Below are 22004 nucleotides of genomic sequence, written 5' to 3'. Positions count from 1 at the left end.
AGTGACTTTGTGGCCTGAAGTCTAGGTCTTCCTACAGAACTGGCTCACAGGAGGCCTAGCAAGTAGTGGTGAAAGCATCTTTTATGAATAAGCTGTTTGGTTTTAATTTGGTGGCAAAAAGCATGGGGTTAAATACAGTCTGGTCAGACCTAAGCCTCTGGATTTCAGACATACATTAGCTGTACATTCTCAGTTTGTCCCTTCACTTCTCATCATCATCAAACCCCTGTGCTATTTGTAGAGGCTCAGTGTCAACCTTTGTTGCAGTGGAACCTGTCGAGAAGAAAGGAAAGAGCTTCACTTCCTGGCTGCAGTCATTTTCAAAGGAAAAAATATACAAAGCATTTTTCTGGTGGACATTGTAAAATGACAGCTTCTTGGCTGAGATATCCAGGAAGATCCCAATCTTTCGTGGCCTACCACTCACAGTCAAACGGGTCCAAGGATCCGTGTAAGCCCAATAGTCTCTCCCATCTGCCACCCCTATGGCCCAGAAGCCATTCTGAGGAGACAGAACCACTTTTCCTTTGCGTGTCACAGTCTCCTGGGCAACACCCAAGATCCAGTTTCTCCTCTTTCCAACATCCACTTCCCAGTAGAGTCTCCCAGATGCATAACCTTCCTTTGCCAACACAAAAGTGTGGGAATCAAATCTCTCGTTCTTGCTGGGCACCCTTCTGATTTCACCAGTATCAGTCACACTCTTCCCATCTTCTGACACTTGCAGCCTCGGATGAGCTGTGTCAGCATCAAGGGCGATATCAACTGCAATAATCAAGTAATTAGTTAAGTAGTAAAGGGCAAGGAGGTTAGTACTTTGAAACTTTCTATTTGTTGACCTTGTGCATTTATTATTCCCCTGCCATGCCTTGATCTCCACACTGATGAGCCCTAGGAAGTTTCTTTGACCAGGCTCCCTCCGCCTTCTGCCATCCCAGATATCCTATGTCCCATCTATGTCCCATCTATGGCACACTGAGAGAGAGGCCAGCATTCAGCAAATGTAACACAACTCATAGAGACACTTCCCTGAAAATGGCATGTAGCTTCAAAGAGGAATGTAAGGAGATGATAAGCCTTTGCCTTAATCACGGAAACTGTACTGAAGTGACGAGAGGATAAGAGGCACGCTTATGCACAGATCTTGTCTTTGAGTAAAACTAGGATCACAAAATCCTCTTGTATGAGAATGGGGAGAAATTCCATTGGCCAAGACTGGCACATACACCACGTTAGTATACACTTGGCAGTAGAAAAGCTTGAGCTAAACACCCTGAAATGAGTTTCTCCTTCTTCCAGTTTCATCTGGAGAAGAAATAATGTTGTTTTACATACCAGAAGCAGTAAACAAAGGCCTTGCAGAGTTTCCAGGACATCAAATGAAAAAGAGAGATTCAGAAACAATTTTTTTTCCCTGTTATTTTCAGAACTGTTACCTGAGAAGGGCAAAAATTTTACACAACTGTGTTGAAGATCCAAGTAGTTCAGCAAGTTTTGTTTTTATTTCTTACCTTTGTACCGTTGTGCATGCAGCAGTTCTGTGGAAAACAAGAAAAGAATGCAAAGGGTGTTTTTCAGGATACAAATCATCCAGTGACTTAAATAACAGCCCATGCTGTTAGTAGAAGAGCATGCTCTTTTACAGTAGAATGACTTGTCTACATGTCAGAAAGTTAATCAGAAGACCATATATCCTTCCACGGTAAAGAAGAAAAAATCAAGCGAGGAAAACAATTGTTTATGTATAAGTCAGCCATAGATAAACAGGAAGTCCACAGTTTCTGTATAGTGGAGCCCTGCAGCACCAAAAGTAAAAGGTGAACGAAAACACACAGAAAACTTGTGGAGAAGCTGAAAGACACTTCTTATTCCTTGGGCTCTGGGCAATACAACATCAAGAGCCAACATTGGAAGAAACCCACTATCCTCCAGGCTGCTCACCATATCTCAGGGCAATGGCCCTGACTGGCACACACGGCCTGCAACATTGCTGCCTCTAAGACTACGACAGCCACATGCCTCTGCTAGCAGTTGAGGTGCTGAAGGACACAGCAGCTCTCCTTGGCCAAACTGTTGCACATCAGAAGCTGCAGTAGCCCTAACACAGCACCACTAGACCTTCTAGCTACCTCCCGCTGCAAATTCAAGCTGGCAGTTCCCTACAGCCCAGAGTTCGGCATTCACTTTCCTTGGTGCTACTTCCTCTCCTGAGGTGCTGCTTTAAGCCTTGACTCAGCATCAAGATCATCGAGCTTTCACAAGGGAGCCCACTAAACGATGGGGTCCCAAATGGTATAAGACCATCACAGCATCTGCTCTGATTGCATGCTGGGACAAAAAAGAGACCAGGAGTGCCCCGTCCCTGATACATTCCTCCCTCCACTTTAGTGACAGTTTTAGTCTTTCCAAACACATGCAGTCAGGGTCAATGAAAAATAAAAAGAAAAGATAAAAAACTAAGGATTCAAAAATTAAACATTAAGATTATGGGAGCAAAGAGCTTTCTCCAAGCGAGTATCTCCAGTTTCTGCCAGGAATTGCACTCCACCCAAAGGAAACGGGGCTGTTCAGTGGACCAGCCTCTCCAGCTCCAGCCACCCCTTCTCAGGCTTCCCTCCACATTCCCCCACTCTTGCTCCTGTTCCAAGGACTCCTCCATACAGGAGCACTATACCATGACCCAAAAACCTCCGCATCAGCTGGCATGCTTGGCCTCCAGACAGACAGCCACACTCACCATTCTCCTTCTTCAGGGACTCTGCAAAAAAAGAGAGTGGGAAGGGAAGACACATTGCTTAGTATCCCCTCCCACAGAAGGACTGATGGGAGAGCATGGGAAGCCTTCAGCAAGCCACACTCGTCCGCCACCAGCAACTGCACCCAGCCATGGCTTCCCCATGCACAGAGGCATGGGGGCAGTGCTCTGCACACACTCACCCTTCTCAGCATCCCCCTGTGCTCTGCCTTGCGCCTGCAGCTCCTCTGCAAAAGACAGGTGGGGAGAAGGAAGAGACATGAGGGCTGTGCCAGGCAGGAGCTGCTGCCAGCAGGGGGAACAAGGGCTCCCTGTGCTCTGGGCAGTATAGCATCCGACCCTAATATTGGGAGAGCCCCAACCCACTCTCCTCTCTGCTGCTTCCCATACTCACCCTCTACCAAGGCCTGTGCAGAGGCAGGACTACCCTGGGCACTGAGGCATGGGACCAGCATCCCCACTAAAACCTCTCTACACTTTCCTTATGTCTCACACCTGGAGTGCATTTGGGCTGCTCCTTTCTTCCCAGGGGACAGTGATCCCCTTCCCCGGTTTTGATTTGTCTCAGAGTCCCATGATTATAGTCTTGTCTCAGCTGCAATACCATTGAGCTTTCACAAGGGAACCCCCTCTGAATCAGAATCCTTAATTTCACAAGAACATCCCATCAGCCATGCCAAATGCACATTGGGGCACAAGAGAGCCCAGGCGTCTAGGAGAGTCCCAGCCCTTGCACTGTCCCTATTCCACTATGGAGCTTGCTCCATGGGCATCCATGGACTTTATACTCTGAACACTCACACTTACCAATCTTCCTCTGAGCGTTAACTGAAATGAAAAAAATAAATAACCACCACCAACAAAAAATAGTACCTCCAAGTTCCCTACTTCCCAGGGAATGGTATTCTCTTTCCCTCAGGTTCTCTTCTCATCAGTTGTCCTGCTTCACCAGTTAATTTGGCATTAATTACAATCTATATTCAGAAGTCAACCTTTCTCTGATCTGCTGTCTCTTGTCAGAAATTCCTACCATCCCTGCTGAATGTATACTGTGGTAGGAGAACAGCCTTTCATCACAGGTGAGGACAACACTTGCATAGTCCCCTCTCCCAGTCAGAGCTCTCCCTTTGGTCCATCAATTATACGTGTGTGCTATATACTCAGACTTACCAATCCACTTGCTCTATCCCATTCTCCCTGCTTTGGTCTATGGTATCACACCCATCAGGACCATTTCTAGCAAAGGACTGAACATCTTCTGGAATGAAGGGGAGGAAGGTCTGTGGGCAACTGTAAACTTGTCTTGCTTATAGTACCACCCCTGTTACACTACCATTGCCTCCTATGAGGAATGGAGTTGTCTGTCTAATGGAGGAGGGCGTTACCTGTTAGAAAGCATCAGGAAGAGTAAGTTCTGTTTCAGTGACAACGCAACACAGCTTCACAGCATATTGTGGCATAAACCATGCAGATCATGGTTGTTGTGGTTTTTTTTGTTTGTTTGTTGTTTTTGTTTGTTTGTTTTGTTTTGTTTTGTTTTGTTTTGTTTTTCCTGAGAAGGACAATGTTCTGGGTGAGATGGTGCAAGGAGGACATAATTCACACAAGGACTGATGTAGCACTCCCTATCCAATGGAAAAGAATCAGAGCTTGCCAAAGGCCTGAGCCCAGGCTCTGTCCCTTTAGATCTTTCTCTGATGCTTTCAGCCTCCTGTGGTAATCACTCTGAGAACAGCCCACCACCCCATGGTGGACAAGAGGACATGTCCAAGAGGATAGAAGTCAGAACAAAATTCAACTTCCCTTGCATTGGCTTGTATAAATTGCATGCCAACGGAATGAGGAAAAAGCAGACACTATGATCCTGCCTGATAGGTCTTTTAGTTAAAATGGAGAGTAGGAGTTGCCCTACTCTGTATCTCTAAGCAGGTTTTGTGGGCTGTGGGAGAGAAAACTCTTTGTTGATGAGGAAGATGAGTAAGTGAAAGGGAGAAACAGTAGTGGGATGCTGAGGTCAATGTTCCTAGAGCCTCAGCAGGGACCTTCACCAATGATACAGATCACTGAGAGCTCATCAAACACACTCCCTTCAAAGAAGAGAGAGAGAAGAAGGACCTTTACAACCTGTAGACACCACATCATCATTGGAACTGTCTCAATAGTGAGGGATCTTGGGAACACTCTCTCCCAAAAAAGGACTGTATTTCTCTAGCACATTCTAAGAGACCCTAAGAGCATGCTCAACGGATGTTGTCTCTAAAGCATAATGTTGGCTTTCAGGGAGACAAAGACCTGCTGGCAAATTACTGTGCTCACCTTGTTTCTTGTTGATCTCCATCAGGTTCTCCTCGGACCAGGACCTCTTTGCTGCCTCCAAATCATTGCTTCTTCTGCCCTGTATCTCTGCTCTGAGGATCTCAAGGTCTTGCTTTCTAGATGTCTCCACGTTCTGTAAAAATGTCATCAGAGATTGCATTTTTTCAGAGACTGTCTGGATGGAAGTCCGGGTGTTGGCCAGTTCCTCCAGAGGTAAAGCTGCATGCTGTGAGACTCCCAGTTGGCTCTGCAACTCAGCCAGCTTCTCACTCAGAATCCTCTCCACCTCTTGCTGCATGGATTCTATGGCCCTCGCGGTGTTTCTGTCCACAGTCCTTCCTGCAAATAAAGAGAGGAGCCACAGAGAAACTGACATTGCTTCCTGGGAACTGGGTCACAGAATCACAGAATCACAGAATCACCTAGGTTGGAAGAGACCTCCAAATCACCTAGTCCAATCTCTGACCTAACACTAACAAGTCCTCCACTAAACAATATCACTAAGCTCTGCATCTAAACATCTTTTAAAGACCTCCAGGGATGGTGACTCAACCAGTTCCCTGGGCAGCCTATTCCAATGCCTAAAACCCTTTCGGTAAAGAAGTTCTTCCTAATACCCAACCTAAACCTCCCCTGGTGCAACTTTAGCCCATTCCCCCTCGTCCTCTCACCAGGCACTTGGGAGAATAGACCAATCCCCACCTTGCTACAGCCTCCTTTAAGGTAGCTGTAGAGTCCTATAAGGTCACCCCTGAGCCTCCTCTTCTCCAGACTGAACAACCCCAGCTCCCTCAGCCGCTCCTCGTAAGACTTGTTCTCCAGACCCCTCACCAGCTTCGTTGCCCTTCTCTGGACTCACTCAAGCACCTCGATGTCCTTCTTGTAGCTAGGGGCCCAAAACTGAAGACAGTACTCGAGGTGCGGCCTCACCAGAGCCGAGTACAGGGGGACAATCACTTCCCTAGACCTGCTGGCCACGCTGCTTCTTATACAAGCCAGCATGCTGTTGGCCTTCTTGGCCACCTGAGCACACCGCTGGCTCATATTCAACCAACTATCAACCAATACTCCCAGGTCCTTCTCTGCCAGGCAGCTTTCTAACCACTCATCTCCCAGCCCCTGTTGTTGCTTGGGGTTGTTGTGTCCCAGGTGCAGGACCCAGCACTTGGCCTTGTTGAACTTCATACAGTTGGCCTCAGCCCATCGGTCTAGGCTATCCAGATCCTCCTGCAGAGCCTTCCTACCCTTGAGCAGATCAACACATGCACCTAACTTGATGTTGTCTGCAAACCTACTGAGGGTGCACTCGATCCCCTCATCCAGATCATCGATAAAGATATTAAAGAGAACTGGCCGTAGTACTGAGCCCTGGGGGACTCTGCTAGTGACCGGCCTCCAACTGGATTAAACTCCATTCACCACAACTCTTTGGGCCGGGCTATCCAGCCAGTTTTTAACCCAACGAAGCGTACGCCAGTCCAAGCCATGAGCAGCCAGTTTCCTTAGGAGAATGTTGTGAGAAACAGTGTCAAAAGCCTTACTGAAATCAAGGTAAACCACATCCACAGCCGTTATTCTTGTCTTTCTAAAGGGGGAGAGCACTTCCTCTTAGAAAAGTCAGAGAAAATGCGCTTCTCATTTCAGTGCGGAGGTGGATTTCTCACTGTAGCATGAAAGGTTCCATGCCTGAGATGTTTTTTCCAGGCAAGGGATATCGATTATGGTGGGAGGAGGAAATCCACACAAGGTCTGAGAGGGCACTACTTAGCTACTGCAAGTGAAGTGGGGCTTACCAAAGGAATGAACACTAGTTCCCTCCCCTACAATCGCTTTCTAGAGCTTTCAGTCCCTCACAGCAATTCCCCCCCATAAGTGACTCCTTCCCCATAGTCCATGGGAAGTGGGCTCTGGATGGAGGAGGACAGAATGGAGAAGATCCTTCCACCTTCCAAGCCTTGGTTTGCATAGATTGAATTCCAGAGGGATGGACAAGGAGAAGAGGCTCTGTGATCCTGCCTGAAGGCTTGTCAAAGTGCTGCTGGGTAGACTGGAGGGTAGGAATTTCTCTACTGCATCTCTCCAGGCAGGATTTGTGGTCTGTGGGAGAGATGACTCTTTGTTGATGAGCAATATGTGTGACAAAGAGAGAGACGGTATCGGAGCCTGGAGGTGGATGTTCCTAGAGGCCCATCTGGAATCTTGACCACTTGCAAGCATCATAGATAGACTACCAAACCAAATCCCTTTAAAGGGGAGGGAGAGGAGGAACACCCTTACCACCAGCAGGCACTACCCTGTCACGGGGCTGTGTCAGTGGAGTGGGACACAAGACCTCTCTCTAAGAAAGGGCTGTCCTTCTCACTACCATGGAGGGAGCTCTGGAGACTAGCTCATACAATGGTGTCACTGAATGACACCATTTGCCTTCAGGAGGCCAGCCTGCTTTTGTCTGGGATAGGTTAACTGTCTTCATTGGAGCTGGTACGATGCTGTGTTTTGGATTTGGACGAAAATAATGTTGATAACCGGTGGAGGTTTTAGTTGTTCTGGGCAGTGCTTCCACACAGTCAAGGGCCCCTCTGCTTGTCATGAGGCTCTGCCAGCGAGGGTGCTGGGGGTGCCCAAGATGCTAGGAGGGAGCACAGCCAGGACAGCAGACACCAGCTGCCCAAAGGAATCCCATACAACACCTTGTTCAGCAATAAAAGCTGGGGTAAGAAAGGAGGAAGGGGAGACATTCATAGTTATGGCATTGGTCTCCCCAGGAATTATCACCTCTGATGGAGCCCTGCTTTCCTTGTGATGGCTGAACATCTGTCCACTGACTAGAAGCAGTGAATGACTTCTGTATTTTGCTTTGCATGTTCTTGCAGAATATGTCTTGCCTTGCCTATTAAACTGCCTATATCTCAACCCATCTGCTTTCTCTCTATTTCCTTTCCGCTTCTCTCCCCCATTCCCCCACCCTCTTAGAGGAACATGCCAAAACAGCTATGTAGTGTTTAGCTGCCCACCAGGGTTAAACCACCGGAACAAGACTTGTTTGGGGATTGCTGTACTCACCTAGTTTATTGTCAATCTCCAGCAGGTTCTCCTCAGTCCAAGACCTCTTTGCTGCCTCCAAATATTTGCTTATTTGTCCCGCCATCTCTGCCCTGAGGATCTCAAGGTCTTGCTTTCTAGATGCCTCTATGGTTTGCAAAGATGTCATCAGAGATTGTATTTTTTCAGAGACTGCCTGGAGGGAAGTCTGCTTGTTGGCCACTTCCTCCAGACATTGGGTTGCACGCTGTAAAACTTCCAGTTGGCTCTGCAACACAGCCAGCTTCTCACTTAGGACCCTTTCCACCTCTGCCCGCATGGATTCTAGGGCACTCGTGGTGTTGACCTCCACAGTATTTCCTGCAAAGAAAGAGAAGAACTATTGGGAAACTGACATCGCTTCTCGGGAAGTGGTTCCTTGTCTTTCTAATGGAGAAAGGGGGTTGCTCTTGGAAAAGACAAAGAAAAATCTCTACTTATGTTCCAAGGCAGACCCATCCCTGCATAATTCCATAATTTACAAGACCAATGATGTTTATCCTGGTTTTTTTTTTTTGTTTTTTTTTTTGTTTTTTTTTTTTTCCAGTAGAGGGGCACTTTTGGGGGTAAGATTGTGATGGGAGGAGGAAATCCACACAAGGACTGTGTACTCCTTATCCAATGGAAGGGTAGTAGAGGTTTCCAGAACTGTGAGCCCAAGCTCCCTCCATGCAGTAATGTCTACATAGGCTCTGGATAGAAGCGTACAGAAGAGAAGATCCTTCCACCTCCCTTGCATTGGTTTTAATGGAGTGACACCTGAGTGATGGGGAAAGAACTCAGGCCCCATGATCCTGTCTGAAGGCTTGTCAAAGTCTTCTGGGCTGAACAGAGCATATGAATTACCCTAGTACAATAAAATCAAAGGATATCTTGAATTGGAAAGGACGCACAAGGATCCTCAAGTCCAACTCCTGGGTCCCCAAAGGACCACCAAAACAATCAGACTATGTATCTGAGAACATTGTCCAAACGCTTATTGAACTCCAGCAGGCTCAGTTCCATGACCACTTTCCTGGGGAGCCTATTTCACTGTCCAACCATCCTCTTGGCGAAGAACCTTTTCCTGATACCCAGTCTGAACCTCCCTGGTTGAAGCCTCAAGACGGGTCCTGTCATGGTCACCAGAGAGAAGAAATCAGCACCTGCCTCTCTGCTCTCCCTTGTGAGGAAGTTATAGACCGCGATAACTCTTATCAAGCTTTGGCAGCCAAGATTCTCTCTCTACAAATGTGAGCAGCATCCCTCTAGTCCTCCCATGTCTCCTGACCTTGCTTCCAGAAGCCACACGCTTTCTTTTTCTGCCTAAGCTCTTGAAGAAGATCCCTGCTCAGACAACTCGGCCTTCTGCCCCTCTTGCTTGACTTCTGACACTTTGGAATTTTCTGTTCCTGTTCTCTTAGGAAGTGGTGCTTAAAAACTAACCAGCACTGATGGACCCCAATGTCTTTAAAAGCAGTTTCCCGGGGACCTTACTAACTAGTCCCTGGGCAGTTTGAAGTCAGCTCTCCCCAAACCCAGTGCTGAAGTTATGGTGGCAGTTTTCCTCCTATCACAAAAGGTTTTGAATTTGACTAGCTGTGGTTGCTATGGCCAAGGTGACCACCTATCGCCACGTCACCCACCAGACCCTCCCTGTTTACAAGCAACAGGTCCAGGAAGGCACCTTTCCTAGTAGGCTCCCTTAGTACCTGTACCAAGTTTTCATCAAGATGCTTCAGGAATCTCCTGGACTTTTTTGTCTCAGTGGTGTGATATTCCTAGCTGACATCTGACAGGTTGAAGTCCCCCATAAGGATAAGGGCAGCTGATCTAGAAGTATCTCTCAGTTCTTTAAAGAATAGTTCATCGGTGTCATTGTCATGGCTGGGTGGTCTACAGAAGACTACCTCAACGACATCCCCTTTATTTGCTTGTCCTTTGATCCTTACCCAGAGGTGCATTGTCACTGACTGCAAGCTCCATACAGTCCAGTGCCTCTGTTATATAGGGTGCCACCCCCCCACTTTGGCTGCCCTCTCTGTACCTTCTGAAGAGCCTGTAAACCATCCACCACAACACACCAGTCACAAGCCTCTTCCCACCAGGTTTCACATGCCAATGATGCTGTAGTTCTGGGACTGGGCCAACACTTTTAGCTCCTCAAGCTTCTAGCTCCTTGTTTCTCACACTGCGTGCATTTGTATAGAAACATTTCAGGTGTCTTCAACTGAACCAAGCCACTTGTGGGGCAGACTGAAGGCTCTCAGTAGCATGCAGTCCCTCAAATATTGGCACGCACTCCTATAGCTTATCACTGCTGGGAATACTCATTGAGAACAACCCTTTGGAGAGAACTTGGGGGTTACAAAGGGCTACAAAGATGATTAGAGATCTGGAGCACATCTCCCATGAAGAAAGGCTGAGAGAGCTGGGGATGTTCAGCCTGAACGAGTGAAGGCTCTGGGGAGACCTCGTGGTGGCATTTCAATACACAAAAAGGTCTTATATAAAAGATGCAGAGGGACTCTTTACTTGGGTAGATAATGATAGGACAAGGGAGAATGGTCTTAAGCAAAAACAGGATTGAATTAGATTAGATATTAGGAAGAAATTCATTACTGTAAGGGTAGTAAGGAACTGGAACAGGTTTCCCAGAGAAGTTGTGGATGCCCCATTGCTGGAGGTGTTCAAGGCCAGGCTGGATGGGGCCTTGGCCAACCTGACAAAGTGGGAGGCATCCCAGCCTACGGCATGGGGGTTGGAGTTAGATGATCTTTAAGGTCCCTTCCAACCCAAGACATTCTATGATTCTAGCTTTTTGACTCTCTCCTGCATCCCAATTGAGCAGAGTGAGTGAGTGGCTATGTGGTGTTTAGCTGCCAAGCAGGGTTAAAACACAACCAAGATGAGTCATTCCCAGACTTTATTGGATAGCAGCACATTTGGGAAGCTCTTACCTTTGAGACAGGTCTGCTGAGGAGCTGAAAAGCTAGCACCTGCAAGAGAGTTTGGGGTAAAGAATGCCCATTGTTTCCCTAGGCAGAGGAAGACACGTCCTGGTGTCTTGCCGTACTTGTCACAGGGAAGTTCCACAAAGGGGTGAGACACTCCTCCTTACCGTACAGCAAAGGAAGGAAATCTCACAATGACCTGTTACCCCTCCCAGCATCTTCCTCTGAGCCCATTCTTTGAAAACTTTCCACACCCCACCACAGCAATACACTCTTCTTGAGTAGGATGTGATTGGCTTCAGTGAGGTGTGCCCCTAGCATGAAATCCATCCCTTCCCAAAGGCTAAGATTTCTGCTTTGGTCTGGAAGAGCTTCTGTGTGTAACTTGCTCAGAGGAGTAGCCTTCAGCAAGGCACACATCCTCCACCAGCACCCACACCCAGCCATGGCTTCCCCATGCACAGAGGCATGGGGGCAGGTCTCTGCACATACTCACCCTTCTCCACATCCCCCTGCGCTCTGCCTTGCGCCTGCAGCTCCTCTGCAAAAGACAGGTGGGGAGAAGGAAGAGACATGAGGGCTGTGCCAGGCAGGAGCTGCTGCCAGCACGGAGGACAAGGGCTCCCTGGGCTCTAGGTCATTTGCCATCAAGCTAACACTGGGAGACCTCTACCGCCCACCCATGTCTCCACACACCTTGGGGAAATAGCTCTGCCAGACACACACGGCCTTCTATGTGTATGTCTCCATGCTCATGACAGCCACATGCCTGGGTTGGCAGTTGAGGTGCTGAGGGACACAGCACCTCTCCTTGGCCACACCCTTGCACACCAGAATCAGCAGTACACCTACCACAGCACCCCTAAACCTTCCTGCTGCCTCCCACCAGGATTTCAACCTGGCACTACCCTATATCTCAGTGCATGGCATTCCCGTTCCCTGTGGCAACTTCCTCTAGGACCACTCCTAGCAAAGGACAGGACATATTCTGTAAGGGGAGAAGGTCTGTTGGCAACTGCAAACCTGTCTTGCATATAGTACCATGGAGCTCCCTCCCTCAAGGCAGTCTTTTTGGACAGTGTTTGGAAGAAAGACGAGGGAAAGCTGAGAGAGATTTTCTTAAATTCAGACCTCTCTCAGCATCCTGTTTGCATTACAAACCCACATCTCCTTTCCACAGAAAGGATCATCTCACAAGAAAGCATATTTCTTACAATTTTGGAATTTATCAATCCTACAATTTGCTAATTGCTTTCCATTGAAACAATAAAGACAGTAGAAAAGTAACAGAAACCTTGCTCCCAGCCAAAAGACATAACACCTAAATGTGAAATATATATTTGTACTTAGAAGCCATAAATAAAAATCAAGAAAACTCACTTGTATCAATGGATGGCTGCCAGATGATATACTTGAAAATCTGTAGTACAAATGCTAAAAACAAGACAATATTATTATCATCATGACAGAACATAAAGCATGAACAGTTAAATTTGGAATGCCATCACCCCAGAGAGGACAGATTGGTATTCATTTTATCATAATCTGAAGTCTTCCATTCGTTTTCTACAAATGCTGAGGATTTTGTTTCATACAGAAATGCCCCAGAGGCTTTGAGACATTGGCATGTTTAATATGCAGAAACCGTGTTCTCACTTCTGATGCTCACAAGAGCTAATTTTTCTTTTTTCCCCAAGTAATATTAAATTTTCCAAAATATATCATCTCAATTGCATCAAAGTACTAGCAAATGCAGGTCGATTTGGTGAATTCTACGCATTGTGAAGGAAAAAAAAATGTGGACACCAGATTCCTAACATCTTTACTGATTGATGTCCAGTTAATAAAGAATATTTATTGTAGAATCATAGAATCATAGAATATCCTGAGTTGAAAGGGACCCACAAGGATCATCAAGTCCAACTCCTGGCACCACACAGGTCTACCCAAAAATTCAGCCCGTATGACTAAGAGCACAGTCCAAATGCTTCTTGAACTCTGACGGGCTTGGTGCAGTGACTTCATCCATGGGGAGCCTGTTCCAGTGCATGAAAACCCTCTCAGTAATGAACCTCTTCCTGATGTCTAGCTTGAACCTCCCCTGCCGCAGCTTGACACCATTCCCATAGGTCCTATCACTGGTCACTAAAGAGAATAGATCTGCGCCTGCCCCTCCACTCCCCCTCGTGAGGAAGTAGTTCATATACTAAGATACACACACACACACACACAAACTAACTAACTAACTAACTGGATAAATAAAAAGTTAATATGAACAGGTATGATGAGGTGATGAAAAAAACAAGTGTTTGTATCGAAGAAAACCAACTTCAGTAAGTCTGGGTGCTAGAAACACAGAGGATCTGGGAAGGGAAAGAAGGATATTTTTGTGGGGTTACGATGGAAAATGTTGATTTGTGGAGTTGAAGAGCTTTGGGGTACATTTGGAAGGCTTGGTAAATTCTTAAGTGAATTTACCTACAAAAGGATTCTTCTGAAGGAATCCAGAGCTGCTAGCTTCTTGAGAAGAATGAGTTATCTATGGCATGGGATGTCTATGCCACTTTGGAGGGACAATAAATGATTGGAAAATGTGGGTTACAATGTTTTTGGAAGTTCACTGCAAAGAAGAATTGGAAAATGAGGAGTCTAGCATGGGGGAATAGCTTACCTATTAAAATAAGGAGGAGGAGGCAAAAGAGGTAAAGAACCCAGAACCAGTCACAGTTTTCTGAAAAATGGAGAAAAAGCAATTTTAAAAAATGACATCAAATTCCTTGCAATATAACACAGACATAGAGTGGCAGTGGGGTCACACAGTCTGTCCCTTTTGGACATGATTAGCGGAAGAACATTTTACAAAATAATTATTCATATGGAAGAGTGGTGAGGAACACTAAAAGTTTTAAAGAAAGTCTAGACACAACCTTGATGTTTGCATTTTATATCACTGCTCAAACAAACTGGAGATAAACTAGGAAGTATTTTTTTCCCCTGGGGAATTTTTAAATTATACTTTATCTTGATATTATGTCTCTATTTTTATTCAAGAGCATACCTATTTCCTACACGACCTCTGAATGGAGTGATATTGCTCTAAGTGATATCATAAAAATACTTTAGCTTAAGTTAAGTTGATTTTCAAAGCTTTAAACAAGTAAAAATTACAGAGGAAAGCTCAGCCTTAGTCTTGCTGCTTGAAAACACCTTTCAGCCATAATAATTCTTTAAGAGCCTAACACTAAAGTATTTCATTGCTGGTGCAAATCTCAGCATCTGACAGTCTAAAGATCTGTGAGAGAAACTTCTCTGCCGAAATCAAAACAGAGGTCCATGCCAGTAAAAAGGCTAGAAGCACTGACCTCAGGAGCCCACTGTCTTCCTGGCTTTCCTGGCATCATCAGATGTTCTTCCCTTTTCATAAAACCATAAAATCATTAAGGTTGTAAAAGACCTTCAAGATCATCTGGTCCAACCATCACCCTGCTACCAATGTGACCCATTCAACCATGTACCTAAACACCATGTCCAACCTTTCCTTAAACATCCCCTGGATGGTGACTCCACCATCTCTCTGGGCAAACCCTGACAAATTCTGAGAAGAAATGCCTCCTAATTTCTAACCTGAACCTCCCCTGGAACATCTTAAGGCCATTCCCTCTAGTCATATCAACAATTACCTGTGAGAAGAGTCTGATCCCCAGCTCCCCACAACTTCCTTTCAGGTAGTGGTAGAGAGCAATAAGGCCTCCCCTGAGCCTCCTCTTCTCCAGACTAAACAACCCCAGTTCCCTCAGCTGCTCCTAATAGGACTTGTGTTCCAGACCTTTCATCAGCTTTGTAGACTTTCTCTGGACACGCTCCAGGGCCTCGATGAACTTGTTGTAGTGAGGGACCCGAAAATGAACACAGTATTCGAGGTGCGGACTCACCAGTGCAGAGTACAAGGGGATGATCACCTCCCTGGTCCTGCTGGCTACGCTAGTCCTAATACAAGCCAGGATGCTGTTGGCCTTCCTGGCCACCTGGGCACACTGCTGGCTAATGTTCAGTGAGCACTGACCAGCACCCCCAGATCCTTTTCCTCTGCATGGCTTTCCAGCCACTCTGTCCCAAGCCTGTAGAGCTGCATGGAGTTGTTTTAACCAAAGTGCAGGACCCCTGGGAAACACTACTGGTGACCAGTCGCCAGCTGGATTTCACTCCATTCACCACTACTCTCTTTGCCCGGCCATCCAGCCAGCCTTTAACCAAGCAAAAAGTGTACCTGTCCAAGCCATGGGCTTCCAGCTTCTCCAGGAGAATACTGTGTCAAAGGCCTTGCTGAAGTCTAGGTAGATTACATCAACAGCCATTCCCTCATCCACCAGGAGGGTCACCCGATAGAAGGAGATGAGGTTGGTCAGGCAGGATTTGCCTTTCATGAACCATTGCTGACTGGGCCCGATCCCCTGGTGGTCCTGCATATGCTGTGTGATTGCATTCAGATGACCTGTTCCACCACCTTTCCTGGCACCGAGGTCAGGCTGACAGGCCTGTAGTTCCCCAGGTCCTCCTTACAACCCTTCTTACAGATGGGTGTCACATTAGCAAGTCTAAAGTCAACTGGGACCTCTCCAGATTACCATGACTGCTGAGAGATGATGGAGAGCAGCCCAGCAATCACAACCACCAACTACCTCAGCACCCTCAAGTGGATCCCATTTGGCCACATTGACCTGTGACAGTTCAGGTGGAGCAGCAGGTCTCTAACTGTTTCCAGATGAACTGTGGGGGTTTTCTTCCGCTCCCTGTCCCAGACTTCCAGGTTGGGAGGCTGAGTACCCCAAGGATAAGTGGTGGCTAGTAAAGAAGTCTAGTCTGAAGTAAAGAAGGCATTAAGAACCTCAGTCTTTTCCTTATCTTCAGTAGCCATGTTCCCCCATGCATCCAGTTTTCAGCCACAGCCTGGAGGATGGGATTCCATGACTGCAGAGACATTGACTTCATCAAAGTTTTGAGCAACATGTTCCTGAACAAAGTTAACTATGGAGCGTTGTTGGAAACCAAGTAAAATAATTCACAGCATTAGGCCCATCCTGTTTATTAGTGCAGGTTGATGTTAAAAGCATGTACATTCACTTCCTCAGAGAATGTAAAAATGCAATAAATTGGTCTTAATTGCTGCATACCTGACTGTTGAGCAAAGGTTAGACTGGATTCCACATTAGTGGTCAAGAAAGAAGGAGATGGTTCTCCACAGGGTATCTCAGTGGAACTTTCTGTTGCAAAAACACTGTCCTTCTCCTGTAGAATGCTTGTCTGGGCCAGTGAAGATAGATCTTCTCCTTGGGGATTAACCCACGTGGCTTTGGGCTTTACAAAGGAACCTCTTATTCGGCTCTCGTACATACAAGTGTTCGGCTTTTGCAGAATCATTCCATTCAGGGAACCTGCAACAGAGGCAACTTACCACCACTGTATTGGGCACAACAAAGAAATGCCAACTATGCCATGGGAGAGATCTCAGAAAACACCTGCACTTTCGTTGCTATTTCATTGACAGTTAAAACCATCTGGCTTTCGAGCATTTCATTTTAAAAATTTCAGAAACAGCAGGAACACTTCTCTTTGTTTTCCACTCACAAATGTGTAACTTCCTGCCCAGAAGGGGTCTGATTCCCTCAGCAATGCAGATGCAAGTGTTAAAATGTTACCTACCAGTTCGGCTTATCTTTTCTTTGACGAGTGTGACTACACATTTCACATCTACATCATCACAAGGCGCTGTCATGATGCTTTGCAATGCAAAAAGGTCTCTCTTATTCCAGGTTACATAGGTCTTGGCCTCCACATTTTTATTGCCTCCTCCATAGCTTGTCCAAAGGACTTCAGGTTTTGGGTTCCATCCTTTTGACTTACATGTGTAGCGACACATGCCCTCCTCCTGCTGATCTCTTTCCAAAGTTGGCTTATTTCCGAGTGCTGTAATGGAGTTATTGCAATAAGGATGAAACATGAGAGTTATATAAAAATAAAGACAAACATATAGGTAAATAAAAAAATAACTACAGAAAGATGATGCTTTCAGATTTTTTCTATTCTGGCTTGTTTCAATTTGTTTGTTAATACACAGCTCTAAATATTCATAGCACATAGAAATTGGTCATACTCGGTCAGATCAAAAGGGCCATTTAATTTGACTCCCACAAGGAAACATACTAGAGCATCTTATCATACAGAGACAGCGAACCCCAGTAAGCCTGGATGATGATTAAGTCAAGAAAGACTATCTGGGAGCTTGCAAAACAAGAGTGAGAAGTCTCCACATGACTGAGGGGGAATATGATACAGGGCCATAAAAAGGAATGCTCTGGAGACAAAGAGCAAGGAATTCTTCCATCTTATCCAATACCAAAATACGAGACATCAAATCAGACTTGTCCAACAGAAGGTCGGACTTGATAAAGTGATTTCTGGCAGCATTTCCAGGTTTACATTTAGGACAGGTCTTCCATGATGGGAAATTTCAAATGAGGAGAGAAAAGGGGTCCTTAACATATCATCGTGCTCACTACACATAGGTAAATCCCTAGTAGATCTGAGTCCTTTTTTTTTTTTTCATTTTACAAAGGCAAATAAAGTTTAAGTTTACAAAGCTAACTGGAGAAGCTGAATATCGATAATTCCATAGTAGAAAAACACTAAAGGTACTCATACAAGGATAATCAGCCGTTCCCCATTGCACTATTTTCTCACATGACAAGCCACAGGCCCCATGCCCTTCAGTACCCTGTCTTCAGATACTCAGAACTGAAGCAAGACTTCCCAGCTATTTCCTGGGTCTCTGCATATTTACCCAGGAGAAGATCTCAACTGTTGAGCAAGGAATAGGCAGAGCCTGAGAGCCCTGATGGGAATTGAACTCAGCATGGTAATAGCAGGTCACATTTCACTGTGACAATCTCCCTGCTTACCTGTAACATCAAGGTGAGTAACAGCCTCCTGTGAGCCAGCACTGCCACTCACCACACAAACATATTCCCCCTCATCAGCTACTTGCACTTGCTGGATAATCAGGAGAAGTGATCTTCTTTCCCAGCGCCCCTTAATCCTGCACCATTCTTCGTCATGGCACTGCTCCACCACACCACCCAGGCTGGAGGAAAAGCACAGTGGAGTATCCCTCTCCTCTTCCTTTTTGTACCAAAGCAAGCCTGTGTTGGTGGGGACACTGTGTGTCAGCTGGCAAGACAGAGTCACTTGCTCACCAACACAGACAACTGAAGGATCAATGCTGATGGTGATAGGAACTTCACCTGCAAGGAAGAGGTGGGACCAAATGCATTATTATTTTTTTTTCTGCAAATATACTCTTTCTACTGAGAAAGCAATAAGGCAGAAAGTTATGCATTACTTTAATGCAAAACAGAAATCTGAGGTTTAGGCTAGCGTTGTCTAGTCCCCTGCAAAAATGAGGACAGGGTCTTCAGTCAATGCTACCACCTCCTTCAGGCACATACATGCATGGATTTCCACATTTCCAGGTTTCATATACATGTTATATGTTCATGGAGAAGACGGGTATTGGGGCAGCAATTTATTCAAGAAGACCATAGGTACACTGGTGGGAGGATTGCAAAAAAAAGCTCACTGAGCTAGGAGCAAGTTACCATAAATGAGCTGCAAGGAGCTGACAATCTGATCAGCCTGAAAGCAATCTGTGTAGGTTCTTGCTCTCCACTGACCCTGGCTGTACTACCTGTGAAAGACCGACCAGGCCTCTTTCATCTGTGTGGTAAGATAATACACCTATGTTTAGTCCCTGAGATAGCCAACGCTCCAGATCAGGACTGCCGTGTCTCACCTCATCTGAGATGGCCGATGTTATCCCACCCTCGGGAGTTGTCAGACGTTACACAGGATCTACAGTACCTTTATTCCTTCAGGGAATGGGAATATGAACAGAAGTGCAAGTGTGATATCTTAGGAAATTGGCTAGCTGAACTGAATACTAAGTCATGCTTAAGACATGAGCAGAACTACTTGGAGCCAGCTCCTGATCATGAAGTGCCAGGCACGGGATTAAAACAAGTATCCTAAAGGTGACTCAGGCAGGGACTGGCATCTCAGTCCAGAGTAATCTCATTCAGGAGTGTCCATCTACACCGAAGTTAGATTTCAATAATTGTTTCTCTCTGAGGGGCTTTTCACCCTGAACAACAACCCCTTGGTAATCAGCAACTAAAATAGTCCACAAAGGATATGCTTAACTTGGTGGTACTTTCTTTTTTCTACCAATACAGGAAAAAGGGGAAAGGAAAGGTTTTCTTGTCTGTTCCAACTTCCTCCATGGATCCTGCTTTCTTCATTTCATTACATGCACTGATCTTTCATAGAATTCATCATATTTATTTCTATTCTATAGCTAAAGTGAATTGCTGCATATAGTAAGGAGTTTCTTACCTGTAAACCACTTTGAAATTAAAAAACATTTTGGAAGAGCTAAGAACAGGATTGCTCTGAGATTCATTTCTGAGCACACGTTCTGAAAAACTTCCAAAAATATGTTGATCAAGTTAAATTGCTAATAATCCTCCTGGAAATGACTGATGTACCATGAGAAAGAGGAAGAATTCCTGAAGGGAATAAAACATAATGAAACATAATCTCAGTAAAACAGAAACACTTTCTCAAGCAAGGCATAGAAATCCTCACTTTTCTTCAGCATGTAAAGGCTCCGCTTGACTGGGTAACTTTTGGGGAGGTGAGTCCTGGGAAGAAGAGATGGACCAGGTAGCACAGATGTTTGGCATCTTGGGTGGAAGTTATTTAGCAGGTCACCATTAGAGGGGGTAGGGTGATAAGTGGAGGTGGCAACCCAGAGGATGCTGTGAATATCGTAAGTGGGAAATATCCAGCACACTTCCTGATGATATTTATCCTAAGTGAAAAATGTGTGGCTTGAACAGAGGCCACATAAAGAATATTCCTTAAGGCTCTAATATGGGCCTTTTCCCCCTCATCTATTCAAGCATTTTCCAACAGACAATAAAAAAACAGCAGTTAAAGAATCACATGCAGGTTGGAAAAATCTTTCCCTCCTAGCTAAGCTCATATTTCTAGCCATGTTGATTATTACTGCCTGACATAGTTCTGACTTGGTCTTAAACCACAACATGGGACTCATGAAATATTTTAGTAGATTTAAATTGTGATAAAACGCTGTCATATTTTCCCTCCTGGGCTGGGAAGAGCATTTAGGCCACCACATGGAAGCATTTTTTGCTTTGTCAAGGATGGACTTGACAACCATAGAACTGCTCTATAGAACAACTACATTTCCTGAAGGTTTAGTAATTTCTAAGGAAATGTTTAGGAAATATTTCTTTACTTCTAAACAGAGCAAACAAAATATACAGCTCTTAGAACTGATCTAGTTTTGCCCTCATTGTAGTTGAGTATTATTTTGTTATGAGATGCAGATATATCTTGTCTCTGTTGTATTGATTCTTGCAGACCTGTACTAGCCTAGGGTAAAATCCATGAGCAACAGGGGGAGCACAGACAGACCCTCGTTTCTCTCCAGCCAGCATCATACTGTGTAACCACTGGGGTCCTTCTTGCCTGCTCTCTTGGCATGAAGAATTGATCTGATCACATGGCATTCTCAGTTTTGTCATTGTCAGTGCCTTAAGTGCACTAAGGAGCCTTAACAACCCTGATCAACCTCACTTCCAACCAAACTCTTTGCTTATTGCTCTTGGAAATTCATTTAAGTTTGTGTCATGGACCGCAGGCCTGTGCCTACATCTCCCTCCTTGACAGACTTTGGACCTTGTGTCCTGAAGAGATTTTGGTCTCATGTTGGAGCTTGTCTCTAGCCCTGTCTCCATTTTGCTCCTGACTGGACCCCTTAGATGGATCCTACAACTGATTCATCGCTTTTCCTTGTGTAGGGCTGCTGATGGACTCCATCAGCAGCACCTGGCTCTGCCTGCTGTCTTCAGACCCTGTGGCATTGCTGGGTCATTTGGCCAAAGCGGGAATTATGCTTCCACAGCTCATAGCTCACTGTATCTGAGGGAACTGCTGTCCATCACTGTTTCCTAACCATCCCTTTTATGGGGCATAGTAACTTTCAACTTAAAACTGATTTTGATGTCAGGCCAGGAGTAGAGGATGCCCTCTGTCAGCCCTCTACTTACATTGCTGGGCTCTCATGCAATGTATGCAAGAGCACCTGCTCTTGTTGCGTTCTTTTTAGGAAACTGGGCTGTACTTCAATACTTCCCCACCTACTTTGTTTGTACAATGGTGTGTCACATCCTGGTGCAAGAGGCACAATGTAAGAACACATCCTGGAAGCGGACGTGACATAGAAAATCCTGCTTTCACTTTGTAACAGACTAGCGTGCGTAGTCTATGCATAACTGAGAGAGGGAATGATGGCCTGGTCTGGTTCTCCCATAACCTCCTTAGAAACTTCTCTGGGGTCCCATCTCAGAAGACTTCAGACTAGCAATGCATTCCACAGGGTTGCAACACAGGACCTCATCTGTGCATACAGTCCTAGTCTGTTGTGACTGAACTACCACCAGGCACTCCCTTTTTATTTTCTTCACTTCCTCTCACAGCCTTTTTAAATCAATCTGCCTGTGTCTCCCAGCATGCCCCATTCCTTATCTCTGTGGGTGTTACCTTGCACCTGCAAGCCATCTTAATTCCAACAGGCTTGTACTCTTGACCTTGATCACTGTGAACCACTGAAGTGTAGTAAAAGAGTTGTTCTGCAGGGCAATGAAACTGGGTGTTGTAAGGAAGCACCTGGGGAATATATCATGGCTTCAAGAGTCCGGCATTTACTCTAAATATGCAGAGTATAAGAGGGAGGCAATTCAACCACAGTGCAGGAAAACACGAGATATTGTTCTAATCAC

The 22004-nt window shown here is 45.7% G+C and overlaps 1 protein-coding gene across 1 annotated transcript in view; it reads right to left on the bottom strand.

Annotated features, from left to right (window-relative positions):
- Positions 1 to 19700, bottom strand: part of LOC136788574 (centrosome-associated protein CEP250-like) — a 47631-nt gene extending 27931 nt beyond the window's left edge. The window contains exons 1-14 of the mRNA XM_066987135.1: positions 19531 to 19700; positions 18042 to 18383; positions 16786 to 17049; positions 16257 to 16517; positions 13757 to 13816; positions 12466 to 12519; positions 11582 to 11626; positions 11092 to 11130; positions 8135 to 8473; positions 5072 to 5410; positions 2938 to 2982; positions 2738 to 2758; positions 1512 to 1538; positions 207 to 765 (exon numbers count right to left, since the gene is read on the bottom strand). Of these exons, the coding sequence (XP_066843236.1) occupies positions 207 to 765; positions 1512 to 1538; positions 2738 to 2758; positions 2938 to 2982; positions 5072 to 5410; positions 8135 to 8473; positions 11092 to 11130; positions 11582 to 11626; positions 12466 to 12519; positions 13757 to 13816; positions 16257 to 16517; positions 16786 to 17049; positions 18042 to 18383; positions 19531 to 19597 (2462 nt within the window). The 5' untranslated portion in view covers positions 19598 to 19700. The remainder of the gene's footprint in view (positions 1 to 206; positions 766 to 1511; positions 1539 to 2737; positions 2759 to 2937; positions 2983 to 5071; positions 5411 to 8134; positions 8474 to 11091; positions 11131 to 11581; positions 11627 to 12465; positions 12520 to 13756; positions 13817 to 16256; positions 16518 to 16785; positions 17050 to 18041; positions 18384 to 19530) is intronic.
- Between the last annotated feature and the right edge of the window lie 2304 nt (positions 19701 to 22004).

This window comes from Anser cygnoides, chromosome W, assembly GCF_040182565.1.
Source record: "Anser cygnoides isolate HZ-2024a breed goose chromosome W, Taihu_goose_T2T_genome, whole genome shotgun sequence".
Lineage (NCBI taxonomy): Eukaryota > Metazoa > Chordata > Aves > Anseriformes > Anatidae > Anser > Anser cygnoides.
Note: the sequence above shows the minus strand (reverse complement) of the source record. Positions and strands in the feature narration are given on the sequence as shown.